The 26,634-nt window shown below is 46.0% G+C and overlaps 1 protein-coding gene across 5 annotated transcripts in view; it reads right to left on the bottom strand.

The window, feature by feature from the left end:
* The window catches only part of LOC109920737 (serine/threonine-protein kinase MARK2-like), a 139,154-nt gene that overhangs the window by 20,717 nt on the left and 91,803 nt on the right, over nucleotides 1–26,634 (bottom strand). For 4 of the 5 annotated variants that reach the window (XM_048619752.1, XM_048619749.1, XM_048619751.1 and 1 more), the window contains exons 1-13: nucleotides 16,471–16,515; nucleotides 15,156–15,221; nucleotides 13,648–13,718; nucleotides 12,600–12,656; nucleotides 10,870–11,106; nucleotides 8,007–8,126; nucleotides 7,419–7,518; nucleotides 7,223–7,335; nucleotides 6,748–6,889; nucleotides 5,826–6,004; nucleotides 5,589–5,689; nucleotides 4,707–4,838; nucleotides 3,430–3,687 (exon numbers count right to left, since the gene is read on the bottom strand). In XM_048619752.1, coding sequence (XP_048475709.1) covers nucleotides 3,430–3,687; nucleotides 4,707–4,838; nucleotides 5,589–5,689; nucleotides 5,826–6,004; nucleotides 6,748–6,889; nucleotides 7,223–7,335; nucleotides 7,419–7,518; nucleotides 8,007–8,126; nucleotides 10,870–11,106; nucleotides 12,600–12,656; nucleotides 13,648–13,718; nucleotides 15,156–15,221; nucleotides 16,471–16,498 — 1,604 coding nt within the window. In that variant the 5' untranslated portion in view covers nucleotides 16,499–16,515. Of the gene's footprint in view, nucleotides 1–3,429; nucleotides 3,688–4,706; nucleotides 4,839–5,588; nucleotides 5,690–5,825; nucleotides 6,005–6,747; nucleotides 6,890–7,222; nucleotides 7,336–7,418; nucleotides 7,519–8,006; nucleotides 8,127–10,869; nucleotides 11,107–12,599; nucleotides 12,657–13,647; nucleotides 13,750–15,155; nucleotides 15,222–16,470; nucleotides 16,516–26,634 lie in introns of those variants that run through there. The other variant, XM_048619748.1, reaches the window with a different exon arrangement.

Genomic DNA, 26,634 nt, shown 5'->3' on the forward strand with positions numbered 1-26,634 from the left:
CCTAACTCCCCACCTACACTCACCTTTACTGGCCCCATCCCCGCCTCTTCGACCTGTTTGTTTCCTCTCCACCTATCCTCTCCTCTATCCATCTTCTATCCGCCTCCCCCTCTCTCCCTATTTATTTCAGAACCCCCTTCCCCTCCCCCTTTTCTGATGAAGGGTCTACGCCCAAAACGTCAGCCTCTCTGCTCCTATGATGCTGCTTGGCCTGCTGTGTTCATCCAGCCCTGCACCTTGTTGTCTCTGTTCACAGAACAGTACAGCATAGGAACGGGCCCTTTGGCCCACCATGTCTGTGCAGAGCACAATGCTATTCTAAACTAATCCCATCTGCCTGCACGTGGTCCGTATCCCTCTATCCTCTTTATTTGTCTCTGTTTAAATCCCTCTTAAACTTTGTTTTTACCACCTCCCCTGGCAGTGCATTCCAGGTGCTTACCATCATCTGTAAAAACCTTGCACATCTCCATTACACTTTTTCTCTTTCTCCTTAAACTTATGCCCTCTAGTATTTTACATTTCCACCCTGGGAAAGAGACTCCAACTATCCACCCTATCCAGGCCTGTCATAATTTTATATACTTCTAAAATCACCCCTCAGCCTCCAACACTAGTGAAAACAACGCAAGTTTGTCCAACCTCTCCTAATAGACTCTAATCTAGGCAACATCCTGGCAAACCTCTGCTGCATCCTCCACACAGCCTTTCTGGGGTGTGGCAACCAGAACTGTGCACAGTATTCCAAACGTGTCAACACACTGTCGTTTACTGAGAGCTATTGGCCTCGGTGACCTTGGGGAATGAGGGTGGTGTGTCTGTGCCCCCCTATGCCACAACACTTCAATTCCCCATACAAGTGGCTTCAACAGCGCAGACCCCAGCTAGGACACAACTGAATAGGACCAACTGTATAAATACAGTGAATACAGCATCAAGATAAAGGCTAGGAATCCTGCAGCGAGTAACTCACCTTCCGACTCCCCAGAGCCTGTCCACCAGCTAAAAGGCACAAGGAACTCCCTTCCTCCCAGCATTATGGGACTGTATGAAGTGCAGCAATTCAAGAAGGCAGCTCACCACCACCTTCTCAACAAGCAAGTAGGGACAGGCAATAAATGCTAGCCCAGCAAGCAATATGCACACCCCACAAAACAAATGAAATCTAGGAAGAGAACAGCAAACAAGGATGAGGGTCATCCTTTGAGATACACAAGTTTCTGAGGAATCTCTCATGAGCTCTCGGGAATAGAGAATCAGTCTCCTCAATCTTTGCTCAAAGGACAGGATCAGTCTGGGGAAGCACTCCCTCTCAGAAAAAAAATCTCTTTCGAAAGGTAAGGGGACCAAAACTGCACACAATACTCAAGATGTGGCTTCACAAAGGTTCAGTAAGATTGAAGTCAGGAATCTTTATTCCTGTACTTGAGATAAAGGCCAACACATGAACATACAGATTGGGAGCAGGCCCCTCGAGGCTGCTGCACCATTCATTCACATTGTGGCCAATCTGATCACTCCACATTACTACGGAGGCCAAACACCCCACCCCACCCCCCGCTCCACTCCTTGCTTATCAAGAATCTCTCTACCCTTACCTTAAAAATATATAAGGCTCTGTTTCCATCACCTTTTGATGAACAGAGTTCCAAAAGTCTTCTCTGAAATGTTTCCAGCATAGTTACATCCTTCCTACAATAAGGTTACACAGCACCCCCAAATGCAGTCTGTATAGGTGACACATTACTTCCCTATTCATGCTCAGGTCTCCTTTCCATAGCAATATATTCAATTAATTTTCATGATCACTTGCTGTACCCGCAGACTAACTTTTCGTGATTCATGCACGAGGACACCCAGATCCCCCTGCATCTCAGAGTTCTGTAATCTCTCACCATTTAGATAACCTGCTTCTTTATTCATTCTGCCAAAATGGACGACTTCACTTTTTTCGACACTGGCCTCCATTTGTCAGGCCTTTGCCTCCTCACCACCTATGAATAACCCTTTGGATCTACGTATGTCCTTTCCACAACTTCCTTTCCTAGCGATCTTTGTGCCATTAGCAAATTTTGAAACCACATCTTTGAACCGTTCATTCAAGTCACTTGTAAACAGTGGAAGCCCCAGCATTGATTCCTGGGGCTCTCCACCCGTTACTTCCTGACAACCTGAACCCAGGGATCGGTCACCCTTCAGCTCCACTAATTCACTCAGCATCGTGTCCCTTTGATTGTGATTCACCAGAGTTCCTTTCTCCCTTCCACTTCCTGATTTACAACTATTTCTGGGATCTTACTGATATCCTTTACAGTGAAGACTGATGCAAAATACCTGCTTGATTCTCTTACTGTCTTTTTTTAATTTCTGGCTACTTTTCTCTTGATTTCCAATCTTTTGTTCCTCATTTATCTTTTAGTCAGTCATTCTTTGCCTTTTTATTAATATTGTGTCCAATTTTCTAACCCACAATCCATCCTGTAAATGTTTACCTTATGTCTATATGTAGGTTAAAATCCCCCAAATGATCACTGGGCTTTTTTGACAAGCTCCCTTTATTTCTACCTGCCTACATTGCCCTATGCGATTACTTTGTTGGAGGATCTGTATACAATCGCACAAGTTTCTTCTCCAATCATCATTTCTCATCGTTAATCAAGCTAGCTTAACATCAGTTTCCTGAACTGAGGTTATTCCTCTCCATTGTGCTGCTACCATCATTAACCAGCAGAACTACCCCTCCGACGTATTCTGGCTTGACGGGCCCTTCCGAGATGTTGTGGTGCTTGTTAGCTTCCAGTGACTTATGACCACGATATTCCTGCAGCCACCTCAATGCTTCTGCGGCACCAGCACCTTCCCCAGGGTTTCTCCTCGTGCCTCCCCTCAGCAACAACCCCACCCCTTGTATCTCCTGTCACGGGGTGCCATTCCACAAGTAGATGCAGCCTCCCCAACTCTGGGACCAGGGCAATGTTGTTGGGGTAAGAGAAGGCAGTTCTGGCACCGAGCTCTTGGGGATGGAGGAGCTGGAATCTAAACAAAGCCTGCACTGGCTTCTGAAAATAAATTGAAGAGGGGCACTGGGCACTTCACCTGGAGTTTTGCCATTTTCTAGGCGAGACTTCAACCGTACTATTGGGATAAAACCAAAATAACTTCAGAGCATAAAACAGATGCTGGGCAGAATGGTCTCCTGCCTGTGCTGGCTCTTTGGTGGGGTTTATTTGGATCTTCCCACTGTTCCTGCTGCTTTTAGCCAAAGTCCTGGCACTTATCGAATCGGGCCTCCCACAGGGACGGGATGAGTAGACGGTAGAGAGTTGGAGTGCGGCTGACAGATTGTTGCTTCCAACCTTCAGGACACCAGACGACCAGCAGAGAGGGGCCACCAGGGGAGAAGAGAGGAAAAACAGATGAGCTCCTTACCTGCGGACAAATTTGGAGGTGAACTTGCTGAAGATGCTACCAGATGCCCCTCTCCGTGCTTGGCTGTTGCCATGAGACAGGGTGGGTGAGGCAGGGGGGCCATTGAACGCAGTGTTCTGTTGATCGCGGAACTGTCGGAGCTGCCCCCCATCAATGGTGCGCCGGCTAGCGACACCCCTTGGGAAGTTGCTGGGTTCAGGGGCAGCAGTAACGTTGTGAGCAGAGGGTGAGGTGACAGGGATCCGTTGGGGAGCAGTGCTGTGGAGACAACAGAAAGAAGCCAAAAAATGTGAACGGATACCCTGCAAACACAACAGAAAAACAGCACTACACTTCTGAGCAATAAATCCAGAATCGACAACTACAGCCAGCTTTGTCCAGCGCCGAGGGGGGGGGGGGGCCCCGCGCTCAGGGGGCCAGCGCTGAGGGGGGGCCGCCGCACTCAGGGGGCCAGCGCTGAACAAGTGCTGTATCATCAGTTGTGTTGCATCACACTAATCTAGTCGGGTGGATGTTAAGGTTCTCACAGCAGTACCAGGGGCTGGGAGCTGCATGGATTCTCCTTGATCTACCAGGGCCAATATTTCCTGAGTATGAGCAACCCAAAACAACAGTCCCCTTATTTGACTGCTGCTCTGGGATCTGACTATACACAGAGCAGCTTTTGTGGCTTCCCTCTTGAATCAAATGATAATGCACCTAAAAACACTCTCATATCTTTGGTAGAAACGCTAACTCCAATGGGGGTGACCTTGTACACTTGAGTGGCCCCAGCTCGCTGGCATATCTGAGGCAGAGATTTGTGAAGCTCACACTCTGACTCGAATCACTCCCATTCCCAGGGAACCTGCCTGCTCCAGCACTGACAGGGAATATTAATTGTGGTTCCTTCCCCTTTGCAGTGAGTGCTCTGCAGTACATGCACCTTTGTTCAGTGAAAAGCAACAGGATCCCCCAGGATAATGCATGCATTTGTAAATGTGGAGTGGGCTTTCCCTTGACAGCGCTGACTGCCCTCTCCATTGGCAACACTGCAAAGTCTGCCTCAGGATCTGTGTCTCCTCTAGCTCTTAGCTTTTGGTGCCTGGGAATCTGAGTGGCAGAGCCAACAGCCAGGTAATAAAAGCTCAATATTCAGGGTGGGGCAGCTCTGCAGTGCAAACAGGAGAGCACCTGGGAGGGAAGCTGCTGTGATATACTGCAGTCCCAGTAACTCAGGACCATTGCAGAGCAGTGAGTACTGTAACTGGAGAGAAGCCTGTTCACAGAAAGCTTACCTTGGACGCTGAGCGTCATTGTTTGTTGCTGTGTTTTTGGATGGGTGAACAGAGGTGGACATAGATTTTGTGTGCCGGGTTCTTGCCGAACTGACAGACATGGAGGATACTCTGGAGCTTGGTACTGACGAACTAAAGGACAAAGGAAAATATAATTAACGAAATTGAGTCCATTCTGCTTCACAGGTCACCCCACCGCACACCTCATTCTGTACATCCACCATTCCCCACTCCACGCCCCTTGGGCCTGTACATCACCTCTCCCACCCATGGCTGTGCACCCACCATTCCCTTCCCCCCCACAACCCGGCCTGTGCATCCACCATTCTTCACCTCCCCTACCCAATACCACGTAGCCACCATTCCTCATCCTGTGTTTCCCTTCCATACAATGCCCCAAGACCCACTACGTGTCAAGTGGATGCTTGTACACATTGAGTGAGCTGGGGCGGGGTCACTGGTTTACAATGAGAGATTTCCCACTTAGGACAGAGATGAGGAGAAATATTTTCTCTTTGAACATTGTACAACTTTGGAACCTCAACCTCAGGTGGTCATGGAGACAGGGTCATTGAATATTTTTAAGGCACAGGTAGGTAGACTTTTCTTATGTAGGGGTATCAGAGGTAATTGGGTGTGGATGGGAATGTGGAATTCGAATTATAAACAGATCAGCCATGATCTTATTGAAGCAGACTTCAGGGGCTGAATGGCATATTCTTGCTCCGATTTCATATGGTGATAGAATTTAAGTACAGCTTGACTCTGGGTTCCTAAGGTCTGGGATGCCCACTAACAGATATGGCAGGCACATTGAACTCAGTCAGTCTGCAGTGTGAGTGCTGTACAGAATGTGACAATGGTCTGATTCAGAGTGGTTACCTGTCTTTGCTGTTTTGTACATTGCCTTGTTGACCTGTACCAGCTCGATCTGCCATCGGGGAGTTCCTGTCGCGGCTCACGCTGCTGGTCAGTGCGTTGTTCTGTAAGGGTGAGACGGGGGTGTTGCAGAGAGATGAGAAACATTTGCTTTAGAACAGGACAATGAGGCGCAGTGTCAGGCACAAGGCCGGAGACAAACATTATTCTGCAGCTGTATGATACTGCATTCTGACTCACCATAGAGGATGGCGTGGTTGCCTTCTTCCTGTCTGAGCCAGTGTGGGGACTGGCTGGCACCTTCACATTGCTGTTGGAGCGCCGTGAACTGTCCTTCTCCTCATCCTGGTGTTTGGAGTCAGTGCTATTTGCCTGGTTCCTCTTAGAATAGGAGTTGCTGCTGGGGTTAGTGGGACCAGCTGCAGCAATGATCAAAAAGAGTCACGGGGTGAGTAGCAGAGTGCAGGGAATTTCTACTGACAGCAGCGTGTATTCAAGACAAAACATTCCCCCGGATTTCAGCACAGAAACCATTCGAGGGATTTAATAACCATCACCCTCACCCATTCCTGCTTTCCATTTCCCAGAGACTGAGGATTCAAAATCCACCAGAACTCCATAAATTCAGCAACTGACTTATCAAACCTGCAGCACATCATCAGCCTGGGTACAGCGCAGGGTTACATACAGGGTAAAGCTCCCTTTACACCATCCCCAAAATGCTCCCAGGTCAGGGACAGCACAGGGTTAGATACACAGTAAAGCTCTCTCTACACCATCCCCAAACACTCCCAGGTCAGGGACAGCATGGGGTTAGATACAGAGTAAAGCTCCCTCTACAGTGTCCCCCATCAAACATGCCCAGGACAGGGACAGCACGAAGTTAGATGCAGAGTAAAGCTCTCTCTACACCATCCCCAAACACTCCCAGGACAGGGACAGCGCGGAGTTAGATACAGAGTAAAGCTACTTTTATATAAGGCAGTAAAACCCCGTAGGAAACATCACAGAGGTCTGGATCTGAGTCTAAGCCGCAATCACTGTATCACAATTGTTGTGTACGGCATTGAAATGGCAAAGATGTACCATCTAATCTTTCCCAGTGAACTATCATCACAGAAACCCAGCTGTTCCTAGGCAGCAAGGAATCATCTGAAAATACCTTGTTCACTGATCCGACGTGGTCTCTGACTGGATGAGACACTTCGCTGTACCTTGTTGGAGGGGGACTGTGCGTTACTGTTTGTATGGTCAGTGCGTGGCTTCAAACACAAGTTACTAGTGGACAGCGAATCTGCATCCAACTGTGCACAAAACACAAACAATCCCGTTCTGAGTAAATCAGCACAACAACCAGGAACACCACAACACCAACAATAACAAGAGCCGGACATCAATAACTTGCTACCACAGGATAACCAGGCCGACGCTGAGATCGCGGTGCTACCAGGCCTTTAGTGATTTCTGGCAATGGTTGTGTAGGTTGAAAGGGGGAGGTGGGGATAGTTAATGGGGGAACAGGGCCGTGGTTTGCAGCACAATCCGTCACAGTTGCGGAGCATGAGTGTGAGAAACTGAAAGAATGCAATGGGAGTCCAACATCAGCTTCTGTCACTGCACTCTCAGCTCTCAGTTACCTCAGAGGTCTTCCAGCCCAGCAGCAGATACGTCGCCATGACTTCATTATACTTCTGGTTCACCAAAGAGTCAGTGATCTCGTCCCGAGTGTATCCCATGTTTACCATGAGGTCTGCAGTGAAGGGAATAGGCTGTTAAAGCAACAAGAACTGCCAAGTGGGAAGACTAGAGATCGGATACTGAGAGAAAACTGACCTGTTCTCCGGGGATCCTTGTAGTCTGGCTCAGGATCTGTGTACGGCTTCAGCTCATCGTCCTCATAACCAACATTCATCCAACGATCTTTCATTATTTGCTGGTCAAGACAATAATTACGGTCAGACTCAACAAAGGAAGATAGACTCTGATTCCTGCAGTGTATCTTCCACCATCTGAGGACCTCCTGAAGCCCTTCGGCCAATCAGGTATTAACTAGGATGGTCACGTGGGCAATGGAGAAATCACAGCTGCCAACAGCACAGCAACATCCCAAGTTTCTGTGCCATAAATTCTGCATCATGGGTCTGAGAGGTGCAAAGATCTCCCATTCTTGAGATGCACCAAATAAAAAGAGGTGAAATAATCAGACTGGAGGATAACCAAACCCCACCATCCACCAGATAGTAGACCTGACCGAGAACGGTGTGTCAGGATGATGAATGTCAGGTACAGACTAGCCCTGGCTGACTGAAGCAAGTACAATGCTGTGCCTGCACAGACTATACTTGGCTGCACTGCGCAAGCTGCCCCCTGTACATTTAAAATCCTATACAAAGAATGGACACACATCTCTCTCTAACTCACCTCTAAGCTGCCTCGTTTGGCTGGATTTAGTACCAGGAATTTCTTCAGTAGGTTTTCACAGTCTGTGGACATGTAAAAGGGGATTCGATACTTGCCTCGCAGCACTCTCTCTCGCAGTTCCTGATGGAAAGATAGAAAAAGCAAAACAAATTGAAAATAAGCACATCTCCAATTTCATTGATCACCCTTCACCCCAACCAGATCTAGAGGTACTACCTTCACAGAGAATGACAGCAGGTTACATAGCAGACTCTCAGCTGTACGCCAACATCACACAGGGCAGGTTACACCATGGATATATTTCCAAATGGTGAACTGTGGCTCCCCCCAACCAGTGCTCCCACGTTCAACACCAACAGCAAGGGGAATGATGGTAAGGCAGAGGTTGTGGGATGGGGAAAAGGGAGGGCGGGATGAGGAGATGCCTGAGCAGAGATTAGGGAATAGGTAGAAGTGGGAATGAGAGGGCCAAGTGGCAGTGAGAAAGAGGGGGAGGACTGAGCAGCAGGGAGGGGTGGGGGGGGTCGAGGGGCGGGGCTGAGGGGCAGGGAGAGAGAGGGCATTGGGGAGAAGAGAGGTGAGAGGCAAGGGGCAGGAGAGGGAGAGGGTGGTGAGAGGGGAGGGACCAGAAGGGTCAGTGTGCTTGACCAGCACCAAAACAAAAGAGCGATCGGGCCCATTCTGGTTTCTGGGATTTTGTGAGGCAAAAGATAGTGGGTCCACAAACACTTGCTCCACTTTGATGCATCATGTCTAAAGCATTGAGAAGGCTCTAGATTCACACTCGCGCTGATCCAGTAACGCAGGCTCCCTCATTGCAAACACATGGAAAGGACAATCAATGTTACATCCCCTTCCCCAGCCAGTAGCAGCACCCACACCCACCACCCCACTCCCCCACTTCCCCCCTCCCCCCCACACACACACACACAGGCACGCACACACCTCCTCCGCCCTCAGCAGCCCTTCCCTCCCCCAACCCCTTAGGCTGTGACTTCCTTCTGCAACAAGCAAGTTTTAGCTAAAAGGAAACCTTTTAGGCTCCCACAGATACCAGCAGACACTGTTTCTGGATGAGGGCACTCATTGGTCCATCCTAATACACACTACTAGAGAGCCCTACCCTCCTCCGCTATAGCCCTCAGCTGTTTCCTAAACTGTTGCAGGGCATGGCACATAGATTGAGCAGGAACTTCCAGAAGGTGACAGGATTAATATCTGGCAGGTAAAATCTTGCAGGGCTGCGGGCAAGATAGCCCAGGGAGTGGGATTACACTTTCAACTCATTCCACGTGACCAGAAGAAAATGAGGCACTGACGGAGCTGCAAGGAGAAAAATGCTAGAACCAAGGGGGTTTATATCAGGAAAGAAAGACTGTGCTCTTCCCTCTTGGATAAACAGGGGGCTGAGAGGTGATCCAATACAGATGTTAAAAACGAAGGGGGCTGGAGAAAACAATGTAGAGAGGACGTGTCCCTTTCGTGGGGAAACTACAGCACCAAGAACTGTATCTGTTTGAGAAAGCAGCCCACCACCACCTTCTCCAAGGCAATTAGGGATGAGTAATAAATGCTGGTCTAGGCAAGCAGTGCCCTGCACAAATGAAGAATGTCACTGATAAATCCAGTGGGGAATTCTGAAGAGACAACCTCACCCAGAATGTGGGCCACACTCCCACAGGGAGGGATCGAGGGGAATATCATCAATCCACATAAAGGGGAATGAAACTGGATAAACCTGAAGGATAAGGTGAGATGGAGATAGTGTTACCGAAGGTTCACATGGAGCAGAACACCTGTATGGCCCTGTCAGGAACAAGACCAAGCATGTGATTACGTGGGTTTTTTTTGGCTTATCTCAGTTTTCTGTGATATGGAGGTGCCGGTGTAGGACTGGGGTGGACAAAGTCAAAAATCACACGACACCAGGTTATAAGTCCAACAGGTTTATTTGAAACCACAAGCTTTCAGAGCACAGTCCCTTTGTCAGGTGCAGTGACTTGGTATCGTGTGATTTTTAACTCCGTTTTCTGCGGTGCAACTGCAGCAAACCCAGTTAATCTTTTCACCAGAAGCTGCAACAAGCAGCCTTTCCTGTGCTGGAATAGGCAGCTCTGCTATTAGACGGACAAGTGACAAAACCCACCAGGAGAGATGTGCAAGGAAAACCAGCGTCGTTCCACTATCTAGGAGTAGACAGTAACCTCAAGTGGCACCAGAGCCAGCCTGTGAGGTAAAGCACACTTTCAAGACCATCAAGGCTTCCTGGGAGTTGTTTTTTGGTAAGAATATTTATTGAAAAGGCACAAAGTGATTGCTTGTGTCAGGGGAAATTTGGCTGAATGGATTCTTGTAGAATTATACAGTAATGCAGGGAAGGAGGTCACTCAGCTATGTATTAATCCCATTTTCACCCACCCCAATTCTTCCCCAACAGATCTCTTATCTTTTCCTTTTCAGCTCTTTATCTCATTTCCCCTTTGAAAGTTCAAACAGCTTCCCACATTGGAGAGTACAATTACTCACTGTCAAAGAAGTAGCTCAACTCTCCCTCCGGTTACCCTTGTTCACTTTCCAACCACATCAGATGCTGTTCTTCTCTAAGGAGAACAGCCCCAGTTTTTCCGGTCTGAAATACGCCATCCCTATTGCAGGATTCTGGACAAACCTCTCTTACAGCCCTCCCATGATTCCTGACATCGTTCCTAAGGCATGTGGTTCAGAAATAGACACACTGTCGCCCTGAGACCTGACCCAATTATTCATGACAGTTTGGTATCACTCCGATTCTGTATAAACCTGCAGAAATCCAGCCAATGATCACATATGCTCCTTCCATATTAAAACCAGACTATCCAAGTACCTTCAAGTTCTGTCCATCAAAGGGCAGCGAACCACTCACGAGTGTGTACAGGATCACTCCGAGACTCCAAACGTCCACCTCTGGTCCATCGTATTTCTTCCCCTGGAAAAGCTCGGGAGCAGCATAAGGCGGGCTCCCACAGAACGTGTCTAATTTATTCCCCAGTGTGAATTCATTACTGAAGCCAAAGTCTGCTATTTTTATGTGCATATCTCCATCTAACAGCAAGTTCTCGGCCTGGATGGAAAAAACACAAATAAAAATTAGAGAAACAGGAAATGGAGCAGATTAAAGTGTCTGATCACACAAAAGGAGTGCGATTTTAGTGAGACTGAGAGTGAGACCAGGAGTAGCCACCAGTAACACTAAACACTAGACTCTAAACACAGTGCAACAATCATCCTCTATGCAGGCTAGTTCATCAAAACAATTTGAAATCTGATTAATTAGCTCTATTTTCAGTTCAGTGCAGCTAGGAAGTTGTGTCATACAAGTCACTTGCTGAACAAGAGAACACCAATCAGCTTCGAGCATCTGACAGATTTCCATTACACTGGCTAGAAGGTGCTCCCTGACATCTCCCTTCGTTGGCTCGGCTCGTATTGTAACATTATTCCCATGTTATAGACTTTGCTACCCACCACAGAAAATAGTCTCTCTCTACTGAACCCTTTAATCATCTTAATTTTGATCAGGTTCCCACACCTGAGCGTGGTCTGTGCAATCCCTTTTAGCCTGGAATCTTTCTGGTAGTGGTAGTGGCCCTACCTCTATGCCAGGAGGCCTGGGTTCAAGACCTACCTGCTCCAGAGGTATGGAAGGACATCTCTGAAAAGGTTGATCATAAAAATATCTGGTGAATTGACACTGCACAACCTCAAAAGCCAATATCTCTTTGCTGAGGTGTGGTCACTGGGACTGAACACAGTGCTTCCAGATGGAAGCTAATTGGAACCTTTATCTAACTTGGGGGGAGTGTGACTTGCAATCTGAAATAAAGGCCAGCAATCCATGAGAAGGGGCCGGGGGCAGCACAGTACCTGAGGGGACCAGCAAAGTTCAAAAGTAATTCAGAGATGTAGCTGCCCTTACAGTTATGTCTTCCCTCTTAACTCATTCACTGGATGTGGCTATCACTAGCTAGCCAGCCATTTATTGCCTGCACTTAGCTACCCTTGAGAAAGTGGTGGTGAGCTGCCTTCTTGAAACGCTGCAGTCCATGTGTTGCTGCAGGGAATCCTACAATGCCATTAGGGAAGGAGTCCTAGGATTTTGACCCAGTCACACTGAAGGAAGTGATATATTTCCAAGTCAAAATGGTGAATGGCTTGGAGGTGAATTTGCAGGGGGTGGTATTCCCATGTATCTGGTGCCCATTCCCCTTTTAAACAGTAGTGGTTCTAAGTCTGGAAGGAGTCTTGGTGAATTTCTACAGTGCCTCTTGCAGATGGTACACACTGCTGCTACTGAGTGTTGGTGGTGGAAGGTGTGGCACCAATCACATTGGCTGCTACCTTAGACATTACAAAATGGATTGCATCAACTCAACCACATAACAAACAATGCACGCCAAATACAATTCACTCTACAGAGGAAACAGTAATACAAGGCACAATATTCAAGATAAGTTTAATCACAGAACAACTAACAAATAAACAATGAACCTGCACGGTCATCATGTATCACAGTCAGGGACTACTAGGAGGAGAAATAGTCATAACGGTCCTTACCTTCAGGTCCCTATGAACAATGCACTTCTGGTGACAGTACTGCACAGCAGATACTATCTACAAAACACAAGCAGGAGAAACAATGTGACATCTGGTCAACTTCTAGGGTCTTGCTCAGCTTGTCAAACCAGATTATAGCTAGCCCAGAATTCATTTCAACGTCAGTGGCTTCACAAATATCCCAATGAGAAGTATTATTACTGGAACCCTCAGGAACCTCTACAGAAATCACACACAATGATACTTGTAAATGACAGAGGACAAAGTGTCATAGTGAAAAATTCACCAGATACCAGTGAGGCCACAGTGACAGTAGCCAGGTAAGTTAAACAGGAAATGTCAACATGTCACCTTACAATGCACATTGTAGACAGAAGAACCTAATTCCATGTTTTATGGTTTTTGTGAACAGCTTAGCTTTTGCATACAGAAAAATACAGCAAGGTCTGCTGTTACCAGATACCAAATGATGTGGTAATGCTCCAAACCATCCAGGGAGGACACATGCCTCACTTCCATCCTGTGCTCAGTTCAATGAGAACAGCTGACCCCTCGGTATCCATAGGGTAGGCACAGCAGAGAAGGTCATGAGCTAGGGTTCCAGCTCCCAGTTAGCAACATCACCTCCTCCTCTGCTTCCTCTCCTCCATACCGCTGCCGCTGCCACCACCACCCCCCTCACCCCCTCTAAAATAACATCCGACAAAAAAGTCAACAAACACATCCAGGTTGGTGAAGGGGACCGGGGAGGAGACAGTGGAGATAGGCTCCAGCTGAAGATGGTGAGGGTGGGGGTAGACAGGGAATGAATGAGAGGGGCAGGCAGAGAGGGAGACAAGGTATAACATGGAAAGGAGGAATAGGAGAGGAGGGGGTAGGGATAAGGGAGAAGGGAAGGAACACCCAGTGAGGGGGTCATTAGGGAGAAGAGGGAAAGAAGAGGGAGGGGGAAAGGTTGAATTTGAGCTCTGGCTGATGAAGGGTATCGAGAGATGGATGCACTGATAGGAGAACGGGTAAAGGGTAGAGGTTCTTGGTGAGCACTGACCTGTCTGAATTTTGCTCTTGCTTCTTTTTCTTTCATTCTTCCATGTGCAACTAAATAATCAAATACTTCCCCTGCAGGAGCACACAAACACGGCTTAGCAAGCTGCAACCAAACATGAAGAACCAAATTGTTCAGCAACTTACCCCACACAACACACAGTGTGAGCAATGAGCTGTCGCCATCATTTAATACAATAACGCATCACAGAGGCTGGAGGCTGAGGTGCAACAAAGAACTAGTGACCTAAAGAATAGATGGTGGGTGGAAAGACCATGCGAGACTTGACAAGTCACCAACAACCACGACGTGTGCAATTTCTTCACAATTATCCACCAACTTCACCTCCTTGTTCAAGTCTTTATGAAGCTTTACAACCAAATAAAGCCCTTTGCCTCCAGTGCTTCACCACTTCACGATGTTGTTCCTGTTCTCTGACCTAGAGTCTATTCCCTGGGAAGAACAGCCTCTCAGCAGCCTCACACATACCATCAAAGACTGCTCCTGTGGCGCTCAGGGTGGGGAAGGTTAAGGGTTAGGCGTTCCATACAGCATCCAAAAAGCATGGAAACCAAGTTTACACCTCATTGATAAACAAGGTCACCAGAAAATGTGTTAGTAGACTCTCTGATCAACTTACCATTCAGGAGCAAATTACTGTAGATGTTGGAATCTGAACTGAAAACCAAAAATGCTGGAGATCACAGCAGGTCAGAGCTTTTCTGACGAAGAGTCATCCAGACTCAAAACATTAACTTGCTTTCGCTCCACAGATGCTGCCTGACCAACTGTGATCTCCAGCAATTTTGTTTTCAGTTCAATTTACAACTCAGGTTAGCTCGTGGCCCAGTAATAATACCAGCCAAGTTGGAGCCAATGTTACCATCAGGATTATAGTGAAGCATGAAAGGGGAGGAGGATGAGGAGGTGGAAATCATCTATGAAACGTTATTCAATTGGTTTGAATGGAAAGCAGTGAGCAGGCTAATTTCAGCTCAGGCTAATACAGCCAGACTTTGGACCTGGATGTTCATATAATGAGGCAAACACAGGAGGTCAGGAAACTTCTGCATTCTGGAGATTAATTCAGGACTCAGGGACAGCCTGCACTTGGCTGCAGGAGCAGAGAGGCGCGGTGGACAAAGAATTCTCCAGGCATGGCATCTGACAGGAGCTTTTCTTACTGGGGAATGCAGGGCGGGGTGCTGAAGACAACTGGTGCATGAGGAGCAGTCCATCAAAAAATGCGGCCTTTCCTCAAATGTTCACCCTTCGCTGCGTTTAGAGAGGGGGACCAGAGCTATGATGCAGCATTCAAGAAGCTGTCGGTGGGTACAATCCCAGGGAATGATGCCCAGTTTCAGCATGAGTACAGTGAATTATGTGCATCTCACACACTTTTCATCCTACTGCGGGTTACCAAGACTGGCGGCAAGACTGGGAAGAAATTCTGGACTAGTGACTAACATGTCATTCTCTCTCGTACACACACAAACCGCTGCAATACTTACCCCCACTGGCGTACTCCATTACTAAATACAGTGTTTTTTCCGTTTCTATAACTTCAAATAATTTAACTGCAAGACACAGAAAGAAAAGAAAACAGGTGAAGTTTCACCTCTAATTCAACAAGCTGTTATGGGACAATAAAGATTTAATCTCCTGAAAGGATGGTGAGGATCTAGTAGAAAACTGAACACTAGTCTGAACTTCCAGCTTGTGGCTACACGCTTTGAGAGCGATAAGTCAGGTATGTATTGTACAAGCAGCAATTAAACTGTGAAACAGTCACACAAACAACTCTCCCACAGCCCCTGTCATAATCCAAAGGATTCCTCTGAGTGGGGAAATGTGATGAATGGGAGGTGGAGGCTAATGCTCTGTACCCAGGGAGAGTGTGACTACTGCAGGCAGTTCACAGGAGGTTTACTAGATTGATTCCTGGAATAAGTGAGTTGTCTTTGGGACAAAAGTTTGGCTGGACCAGGCGAGATCCGGGGGGAACTGTTTAAAAATTAACAACTGCCCTTTCAGGATGAAGATGAGAAGACTTTTTATCCCTCAGAGGGTTGTACGATTTTGGAACTCTGCCTTAGAAGGCAGAGGAGGTGGGATCACTGAATATTTTTAAAGACAGAGGAGGATCAATTCTTGTTAGGCAGGGGAGTCACGTGTTACTGGTGTGTAGATGGGAGTGCAGAAATCCAAATGCAAATGCATCAGCCATCAACTGATCAGTGGAGCATGATCAAGGGACTGAATAGCCTACATCTGCTCCTATTTTGTACGCTTATATCCCTTCTGTTCTGAGGAAAGGTTACTCCTTCAAGGTGAGGATAAATTATATGCTAGCATTTTCCACCATATCACATCCTGAGGTAATTGAGGCTGTGTACTTAAATTGGGAATGATTAATTCAAGAGGCGAGAATCACAGCAGCCTCCCCAAATCCACCAGTGTTTGCTTAGCTACTGTGCAAGATGGGGAGGTGGGCTGGAGTGAGTTGTAGGGCTGACATTTTCCAACTTAAGCTCTGGAATCCATAGATTGGGAGAGTTGGAGGACGGAGGTGATCTCATTGAAAGTTACAAAGTACTAAAAGGGATGGACAGGGTAGATGCAGACAAGATGTTTCCACAGGCTGGGACTGGGTTAGGGTTAGGGAGGATCAAGGTGAGAGAGGATGGAATAAGACAAAAACAGCTGGGTGTGAATGAGCAGAGACCCAACACTCCACTCCCCACAGAAGAACCCAGTAAGAGCTTCACAGTAGAACGAGCCAGTTCCACACAGACTGAATGTTAGCTTGAAGAAACCCACTCTTACCTATATTAGGATGATTTAGAATCTTCATTATTCGCACTTCACGAAACAACTAAAAGAGAACAAACAAAATGACAATTCAGCTAACATAAGCTGATATCTTACATTACTTTACACAAAGAATTTACATGTGAGCTGTTTACCGAACTTTAACCCTGTGGCCAAAGATTCAACCTGCATCTTTGTCACTTTCCCTGTTGAGGATCTCAATATCAATGTTAAAACGAGGGACAATCTAAGCACAAACCGATCCAATCCCAGGGAGAACACAGGGACAAACCAATCCAATCCCAGGGAACACACAGGCACAAACCGATCCCTGGGGAATACAGATGGACAATCTGATCCAGTCCTCATTGGCCATACATGCATTATAGTGACAGAGCAGACACTAACTAATCTCAGCTGGGAGACTGTATAGACATTGTGACCAATCTCAGCCATCACTGAAATTCTGCCAATAGGTTGTGCCTACAATGTGATTGAGCAATATTGTATACGAATTTCAGTGCTGGTGTGATACCAGGTAAATAGATCAGTTCTCACATTGAATCAAATACACATAGAAGATAGGAGCAGGAGTAGGCCAGTCAGCCCCTTGAGCTTGCTTCACCATTCAGTCTAATCATGGCTGATCGTTGAACTCAATACCCTAATCCCATCCTTCCCCGATACCTCGAAATCCCTTTCACCATATCTACCTTCTTCTTGAAAATGCACCATGTTTCGCCCTCAACCACTTCCAGTGATAGTGAATTTCACAGGCTCACCATTCTCTGTGCTAAACGTTTTACCCCTTGTCCTTAAACCATGACCACAGTTCCACTACATCAGGAACATCCTTCCTCCATCTAACCTGTCCAGTCCTGTTAGAATTTTATAGTTTTCTATGATATTCCTCCCTCATTCCTTTAAACTCCAGTGAATGCAATCCTAACCAACTCAACCTCTCCTCAGACATCAGTCCTGCCATCCCAAGTAATCCTTTGCTGCATTCCCTGTATAGTATGGAGGCCCTTCCTCGGATAAGGGGACGAAAACTACACACAATATTCCAGGTGTGGCCTCACCAATGCCCTGTGTAATTGCAGCAAGACCTCCCTGTTGCTCTATTCGAATCCTCTCACTTTGAAAGCCAGCATACAGCTTGCCTTCTTTACTGTCTGCTGCATGTGCACACTTACCTTTCAGCGAATGGTGCATAAGGATACCCAGGACTTGTTGAACATTCCTTCCTCTCAATTTACAGCAATTCAAATTATAATCTTCCTTCATATTTTTGCTACCAAAGTGAATAACCTCATTTATCCACATTAAACTGCATCTGCTATGCAACCTGGCCAATCACACTGTAACATCTCTGCATCTCCCCACAGCTCATTCTTCCACCAGAGTTTGTATCACTGACAAATTTTGAGATAATACAGAGTCAAACAGCACAGAAACAGATCCTTTGGTTAGCATAGTGGCTCAGTGGTTAGCACTGCTGCCTCACAGTGCCAGAGACCTGGGTTCAATTCCACCCTTGGGAGATTGTCTGGGTGGAGCATACACGTTCTCTCCATGACTGCATGTATTTCCTCCAGGGGCTCAAATTTTCTCCCATAGTCCAAAGATGTGCAGGCCAGGTGGGTTAGCCATGGGAAATGCAGGGTTACAGGGATAGGGTAAGGGGGTGCATCTGGGTGGGTATTGTTTGGAGGTTCGGTGCAGACTCGATGAATCGCTTTTGGGATTCTGTGATTCTAACACGTCCATGCTGACCAAGTTTCCCCAAACTAAACTAATCCCACTTGACTGCATTTGGCCCATTTCCCTTTAAACCTTTCAGATTTATGTGCTTGTCCAAATGCCTTTTAAATGCTGTAACTGTACCTGCATCTATGTGAATAGCTGGGTACTAGTACCCACGCTGTGGTAGTCCACTAGTCACTGCCTGTCATCAGGGAAAGATGCATTCATTCCTACTGTTTCCTGCCTGCTAATCAATTTTCAATTCATCACAATACACTGGCCTCAATGCCATTAATTAATTTTACACATGAATTTCTACATGGGGCTTTGTGAAAGTGCAAATAAACCACATCCACTGGCTCTTCCTGATCAACTCTACGAGTTACATCCGGGAAGAATTCCAGTAGATTTGATGAGCACAATTTCCCTTTTGTAAATCCACGCTGACTATGTTGGATTTGAGCACTGTTTTCTCAGTACGCTGCTATTAAATCTTTTATAATGAATTCCAGCATCTTCCCCACTATCAACCTCAGACTCATTGGTCTATAACTCCATGTTTTCTCGCTGCCTCCATTTTGAATAGTGGGGCTACCCTTCAATCCGTAGGAACGCTTCCAGGGTCTAAAGAATCTTGGAAGATGACCACTAATGTACCCACTACTTCTAGGGCCACTTGTTTATCACCGACAGCCACAGGCAAGGTGCTGCAAGACTAAGTTGGCTAACGTGGTGTCATGTTTAAGGATGGCTGCAAGGAAAAGCCAGGGAACAATAGACAAGTGAGCCTTATGTCAGTTGTAGGTAGGTTGTTGGAGAGGATTCTGAGGGACAGGATTATATGCATTTGGAAAGGCACAGACTGATTAAGGATAGTCAGCATGGCTTTGTGCCTAGGAAATCGTGTCTCACTAACTTGACTGAGTTTTCTGAAGAAGTGACAAAGAAGACTATGAAGGCAGTGGGAGGCGTTGTCTATATGGACTTCAGCAAAGTGTTCGACAAGGTTCTGCATGGCAGACCAGTTAGTAAGGTTATATCATACGGGATTCAGGGGGAGCTAGCCAATTGGATATGAAAAGTTGGAGACAGAGGGTAGTGTTAGAGGGATGTCTTTTGGACTGGAGACCTATGACCAGTGGTGTTCCACAAGGATGAGTGCTGGGTCCACTGCTTCTCATCATTTATTTAAATAATTTGGATGTTAACATCAGATGTACAGCTATTAAGTTTGCAGACGACGCCAAAATAGGTGGTGTAGCGGACAGTGAAGATTATCTCAGAGTACAATGGGACCTTGATCAGATGGGCCAATGGGCTAAGGAGTGGCAGATGGACTTAAATGTGAGGTGATGTAGTTTGTTAAGGCAAACCAGGGCAGGACTTATACAGTTAACGGTCGGGCCCTGGGGAGTATTGCTGAACAACGAGACCTAGAGGTTCACAGTTCCTTAGAAGTGGAATCCAGGTAGGCAGGCACTCTTGCCTTCATTGGTCAGTGTATTGCAATAGGAATTGGGATGTCATGTTCCAGATGTACGGGTAATTAGTGAGGCCACTTTTAGAATACTGCATACAGTTCTGGTCACGTTCTGTACAAAGGACGGTGTTAAACTTGAGAGGGTGCAGAAAAGATTTACAAGAATGTTGCCAGGATTGGAGGAGGCTGGCACAATTACAACATTTAAAAAGGCACCTGGCTGGGTATATGCATAGGAAGAGTTTAGATGGATATGGGCCAAATGCTGGCAAACGGGACTAAGTTAGATTGGGATATCTGGTTGACAAGTTGGACCGAAGTCTGTTTCCATGCTGTATGACTGTAAGTAATCTGGGATGTAGATAATCAGGCCCTGGGAACTTATCAGCTTTTAATCTCATCAATTTCTCCAACACCATTTCTCTACTAATACAGATTTGCTTCAGTTCCTACCTCTCACTAAAACCTGCGCTTCCGCCCCCATCATTTCTGGTGCATTATTTGTGTCCTTTGTAAAGGCAGAAGTGAAGTATGGATTTAGTTCATCAGCCATTTCTTTGTTCCCCACTATAAATTCCTCTGTTTCTAGCTGTAAGGGACCTATATTAGTTTTCACCATTTTTTTTCTCTTTGCATACAGAAACTTTTACAGTCAGTTCTTATGTGCCCCCAAGCTTACTTTCATACTCTGCGTTCCCCATCTTAATCAGTCCCTTGATCATCCTTTACAGACTTCAAAATGGTTCCCAATCCTGAGGTCTGTTGTTTTTCCTTGCCAATTTGTATGCCTCTTTTTTTTGCATCTAATGCTATTTCTAACTTGCTGGAAAAGCTCAGCAGGTCTGGCAGCATCTGTGAAGGAAAAAAACAGCGTTAACGTTCCTCAGAACAAGACCCGAAACGTTAACATTGTTTTGTCCTTCATAGATGCTGCCAGACCTGCTGAGTTTTTCTAGCAATTTTGTTTTTGTTCCTGATTTACAGCATCCGCAGTTCTTTCAGTTTCTATTTCTAACTTCCCTCGTAAACCATCATTTGGCCACTGCTCTCTTTGCACTTTTGCGCCAGACAGGGAAAAACCATCTTTGGAAGTTCACTCATTCACTCTTTGAAGCCACTGTTTATTCATGGTCATTCCATTCAGTAACATTTCTCAATCCATCATAGTCAACTCATGCCTCATACCATTGGCATTTCTCTTAATAAGATTCAGAACCCTAGTCTCAGAATCAGTTACATCACCCTCCGTCTTGTTGAAGAATTCTATCACATTGCGGTCGCTCATCCTCAAGGGGTCTCTAACAACAACATTACCAATTGTTCCTTTCTCATTGTATAATACCCAGTGGAGGATGGCCTGTTTTCTAGTTGGTTCCTCAACATATTGGTCCAGGAAACCATTTCATATTCACGCTAAGAATTCCTCCTCTACAGTATTGTGATTAAGTTGATTCATCCAATTTATGTTCAGATTAAAGTCACCCATAATTACAATGTTCTTTTACCATATACATCTCTGATTTCCTGTTTAATCTCATGTTCTTTCAATTGTTCAACATATAAAGAGTACTGACCATACTCATCAAGCTTGCACATTCAAAACCCAAAACAAACCGTTGACAGATATGATTCTGCAATTGGATGGCACTTGAACTATCCTGAGCATGCTAACAGCGACATTAAGAACTGGATTAACATGGCTCATTCACACTTGCCACAAGCAACGTGTATTCACTCTCAGGGATGCTGTTTGCTGCAAATGAGCACTGCACATTTTTGAGCTTAGAGAATCAGCCAGAGCTAATTTGCCAAACCAATCAGCACTTTTTTCTCCCTTTAGTAGAAATTGCTGTATTTGTCTGAAATTTGTCCTGATGAGTGCAAGACAAATGCTGGAGTTGCTCAGGGTAGTGTCCTAAGCCCAACCATCTTCAGCTCTTCACCAATGATCTTCCTTCCATCATTAGGTCATGTGGGGATGTTCACTGATGATTGCACAATGTTCAGCACCAATTGCAACTGCTCAGATACTGAAGCAGTTCATATTCAAATACAACAAGATCTAGACAATATCCAGGTCTTGGGCTGACAAGTGGCAAGTAACATTTACACCACATAAATGCAGGCTATGATCATCACCAATGAGACAACCTAACCACTGTCCCTTGGCATTCAGTGGTGTTAATATCATCAATTCCCCCCTATCAACATCCTGGAGGTTACCATTGACCAGATACTCAATTGAACTTGCCAAGTAAACACAAGAGCAGGTCAGAGGCTAGGAATACTGCGGTGAGTAAATCACCTCCTGACTCCCCAAAGCCTGTCCATTGTCAAGAGGGCACAAGTCAGGAGTGTCATGGAATACCTTCCACGTGCCTGATTGGTGCAGCCCTAACAACACTCAAGTAACTTAACACCATCCAGGTGTTACGCTCCCGCTTGATTGCCACCACATCCACAAACATCCACTCCCTCCACCCCTGACGCTCAGTAGCAGCAGTGTGTACTACTACCAGATGCACTGCAGAAATTCACCAAACATCCTTAGGCAGTACCTTCCAAACCCACGATTACTCCCATCTAGAAGGACAAGGGCAGCAGATACATGGAACACCACCATCTACAAGTTTTCCTCTGAAACCCTCATCATCTTGACTTGGAAATATATTGCTGTTCCCTCACTGTCGCTGGGTCAAAATCCTGGGACTCCCTCCCTAGGGGCATTGTGAGTCAACCCACAGCACATGGACTGCAGCGGTTCGAGAAGACAGCTCACCACTACCTTCGCAAGGATATTTAGGGATGGGAAATAAATGCTGGCCAGCCAGCAATGCCCACGAATGAATTAAAAACAAGTTTCTCCTTTCAAGAAGTTTCAAGTTCTGTTCCACCAAGTGACTGTTTGGACAGGACAATGTCTTGCTTGGCTGTTTCAGAGGGTTCTGAGGAAGGGTCACCGGACCCGAAACGTTAACTCTGTTTTCTCCTTCACAGATGCTGCCAGACCTGCTGAGCTTTTCCAGCAATTTTGTTTTTGTTTCAGAGGGCAGTTGGGATTCACATTACTGTGGCTCTGGAGTCCTATTTAGGCCAGATTCTATCTTTAGGTAAAGATGGAAGGTTTCCACCTCATTGGTGAAGCAGATGTGTTTTTACAACAAATCAATGGAGGTTTTTTGATCACCAATGGTGATCATAGCTTTATAATCGCAGACTTATTTAATTAAGTGAATTAATTTAATGAACCCCAGCTGCTATGGTGGGATTTGGACTTATTCAGACTGGCAGTTCAGGCTTCAATATTAGAAGTCCAGTCACATATCCATTAGGCTGTAGCTTCTTCATATAAGGGCAGCTATGTAAAAAACATTGATTTTATGGAGGACAGAGATAGAATGGAGAGGTTTAGGGAGAAAATTCCAGGTTTTTGGGCCCAGGGAACGACACGGTGGCTCAGGGGTTAGCACTGCTGCCTCACAGCTCCAGGGACCCGGGTTCAATTCGATCCTCGGGCGACTGTGTGGAGTTTGCACGTTCTCCCCATGTCTGTGTGGGTTTCCTCCAGGTGCGCCAGTTTCCTCCCACAGCCCAAAGATGTGCAGGTTAGGTGGACTGGCCATGGGAAATTGTCCCATAGTGTCCAGGGATATACAGGCTAGGTGGGAAATGCAGGGTTACAGGGATAGGGCAGGAGGTTGGGTCTGGATGGGATGATCTTCATAGGGTCAGTGAGGACCCGATGGGCCTAATGGCCCGCTTTCACACTGTAGAAATTCTATGGACTCAATAGGGGGCAATGATGCAGAGATTAAAACTAGGAGTGTTAAGGGGCCAGAACTAGAGAAGCTCCGAAATTTCGGAGAGTTCTAGGGGCTGGAGGAGGTCTGCACGTACTGAGTCACAGAGAGACTGTGAAAAAGGTGAGAATTGAAACATTTTCCAATAATGCAGTGAAGTGATAAGAACGACAAAAAGGTTTTTGCTAACCCTGAGCTGCCTAAAATGGTAACAGCAGCCACACAAATAGGGAAATAAATCTGCCCTTTCTTGCAACTTTCAGCTTGTTTGCTACAATAAACACTTTCTAAAGTCTGTCATGTATGAATACCTAAGCTCTCACACTCCCCTAAGTAGCTGCAGAATTTTATTCGGTGCCCTGATGAAGACTGATAACGATCAGGTTCTAACTGTCTGGTATTTGTTTTTGAGACTGAATGCACTGGAATTTATGGGTGGTCCCCACTTAAAAGCTTGCGGCTGCAAAGAAACTTGTATCCAGATTGGGAACAGGGGAGGAAAAAAAGGCATTCTGGATGAGACTAAGTACTGTGCAAAATAACAAACAGGATTAGCATGATGTACACAACTTCTCAGCAGAAGTACAAGTCCATGGAAGATACACCCAGGAACCATATGGCTGCAGTATTGGTCGGTTATGGGTTACAAAAGCCCTTCTTCAAACAGTGAGGAATAAGGGATTTCTGCAACTTTGGTAGGGGAGAAGGGAAACCCTACCTACAGAAATAAAACCCAGCTCGAAGATGGGCCCACTGCCCTGACTGCAAGTTGAACAGGAGATGGACACAGCGAGAGCGAGTGAGCGCGAGAGAGAGAGAGAGAGAGAGCGCGTCAGAGAGATGAAAGAACTCTGTGGTAACCACACCTCCCCACCCCTCGGGATTATAAATAAATACTAACAACACTGCAGAGCAGCCAAGTGCTGACGTGCCAAGGGTCAAATCCATTGAGGTCAATGTAAGAAAATACTGCTCATGTTTACATTGCATGGCTCTGAAAAATAACCAAGTTCTATTTATGCCAGGGCATGCCATGACCGCTCACAAGTACTTCAGTCTGGGGCATCAGACAGGGTTCCATTCAGATAAGTGTTAATATCTGCCTTCTTCAAACAGACTCCAGCCAGGCCTAATTCACACCATGGTACATGTAGCAGCACAGTGGTTAGATCACAGGTTTATTAATCCAGTCAATCCCAGTTCCACAGATATCAATTCCAATTCCATCAGAGCAGCTTCAGAATATAAATTCAAACAAAGAAATCAGAAATATAAAGCTACCATTAGGAATGATCCTGAACCTGCTGCATTGTCATTGATCTGTTTCCGCAGTGAAATCTGCTGTCCTGACCTAATCTGGTTTACTTGTGACTCCAGACCTACTGCAAATGGCTAATTCTTTACTGCCCTGACAAATAGATAAGTAAGACACTTCCATTCCACAATATCAGCTCACAACTACTAGCATCTCAAGGGCAACAAATACGAGCATTGTTGGCAAACATGTCTAAGCACTTAAGAGATAGTCAACAGAGACACCAAGTAGCCCAGGCTGTTAAGTGATGGTTCACACAGCATTGCAGGAAGGCAAATGCTGACAGTAGTTTATAATGTGATTCACTAACAGGAAAACTTGGTTAAACATCAGAAGTAACGCTAGTGCACAAAAACATGCCTCACACCCCAGATTTTAAATATGCAGAGACTCCAGCAATTTCTGAATTGATGAAAGAGTAGGTTGAGAGAAGTAAGCGCAGACACAATACCTATGTATATATGAACCTAGGTAACACAGACAGGTACAGGAAGCTTATGACTTTGAACAGAAATGACTCCCCTGAGATTTTCCAATAGCTGCACACGACAAAGTGTGGTGTGGTCGATCTTTCTTTCATTGCTGACGGAAACTGAGTACCACACCTCGGAGTAAATACCAGTTCCTTCCTGGAAGGTGCATCCCAGGCTCGTGTGTCCAGCACGGTTCAGTATGCACCACTCTTAAATCTTCATCATCCTGACTTAGAGGCAAGTCCCTCTCTAGGGTTTGAGCACAAACGTCTGGTTGACACTCCAGTGCACTAACCAAGGAAGCGCTGCGTTGCCGGAGATTTCACCTTTTGCAGGAGATATTAACTGGAAACCTCGTCTGCCTCTTGGATTAGGTTACAGCTGCCATGGCCATTATTAGAAGAGGAGTAGGTTACAGTGTGCCAACAGAAGATGTGGGAGCAATGGGCTGGGGAAATAAACCCACAGGGTCCAGGGATAGAGCACAGAATGGGAAAGACTGGGTTGCTGTGCAGAGAACCAGCATCAATTTGATGGGTTGAATGGTCTGCTCCTGTGCCGTTATAATGTTCAAGTTTAGAAAGCAGGAAGTGGAGAGAGGATAGTGACAGTGGGAAGAGAAATACAGGCTGCGATCCACAGCTCCAGTTGACTGTTTCTGACATGGTACAAATATCCGCCATGGGTCAGTGGAAATCTTGTGGGTCAGAGATATCGAATAAATACATTTACATCATAGCAAACAGGAAACACATTTCACAAAAAAAACCAAACACAGAATGACTTAAGCTACCCAATAGAATCAAACGACAATGAGAAAGGCCACTCTGCCCACTGTGTTCATGGCAGCTGCACTGTTTGGCTTTTCACTCAGCTTTGCAAATGATCCAACCGAACACAAAGCCACCAACACACACATTTCCAGACACTCCCTCAGTTGTTATGTATGATTCACATTTGTTTAAGATGAGATTATTGTTGTGTTTATCAGATATAATTACCCCCAGTTACCCTGGACGCAAATAATGCTTCCTGAGATTTCACTGCACACTGCCAAAAACTCAAAAGCTCCAATTCATGACGTGAACACAAGAGGAAGTCAGTGTGAGGTTTTCCATTTCAGATCATAAAAAGACAAGATCAGGGCTTTTTTTTAAAAAGAGGCACAAAGTTAAACACAGTGGCTGTCCAATGAGATTGGTGGCTTCAGGTGTATAGCTCTTTAAAATGCCACAAAGAAGGTGCAGGAAATAATGAAAGGAGGTGAATGGAAAGCTGACCTTCGTATCTAAAGGGCTGGAATATAGCGGTGCAGACGTTATGCTGCAGTTATACAAAACCCTAATTAGACACCACTTAGAATAC

The sequence above is a fragment of the Rhincodon typus genome, chromosome 43 (assembly GCF_021869965.1).
Source record: "Rhincodon typus isolate 14 chromosome 43, sRhiTyp1.1, whole genome shotgun sequence".
In the NCBI taxonomy this organism is placed as follows: Eukaryota; Metazoa; Chordata; class Chondrichthyes; order Orectolobiformes; family Rhincodontidae; genus Rhincodon; species Rhincodon typus.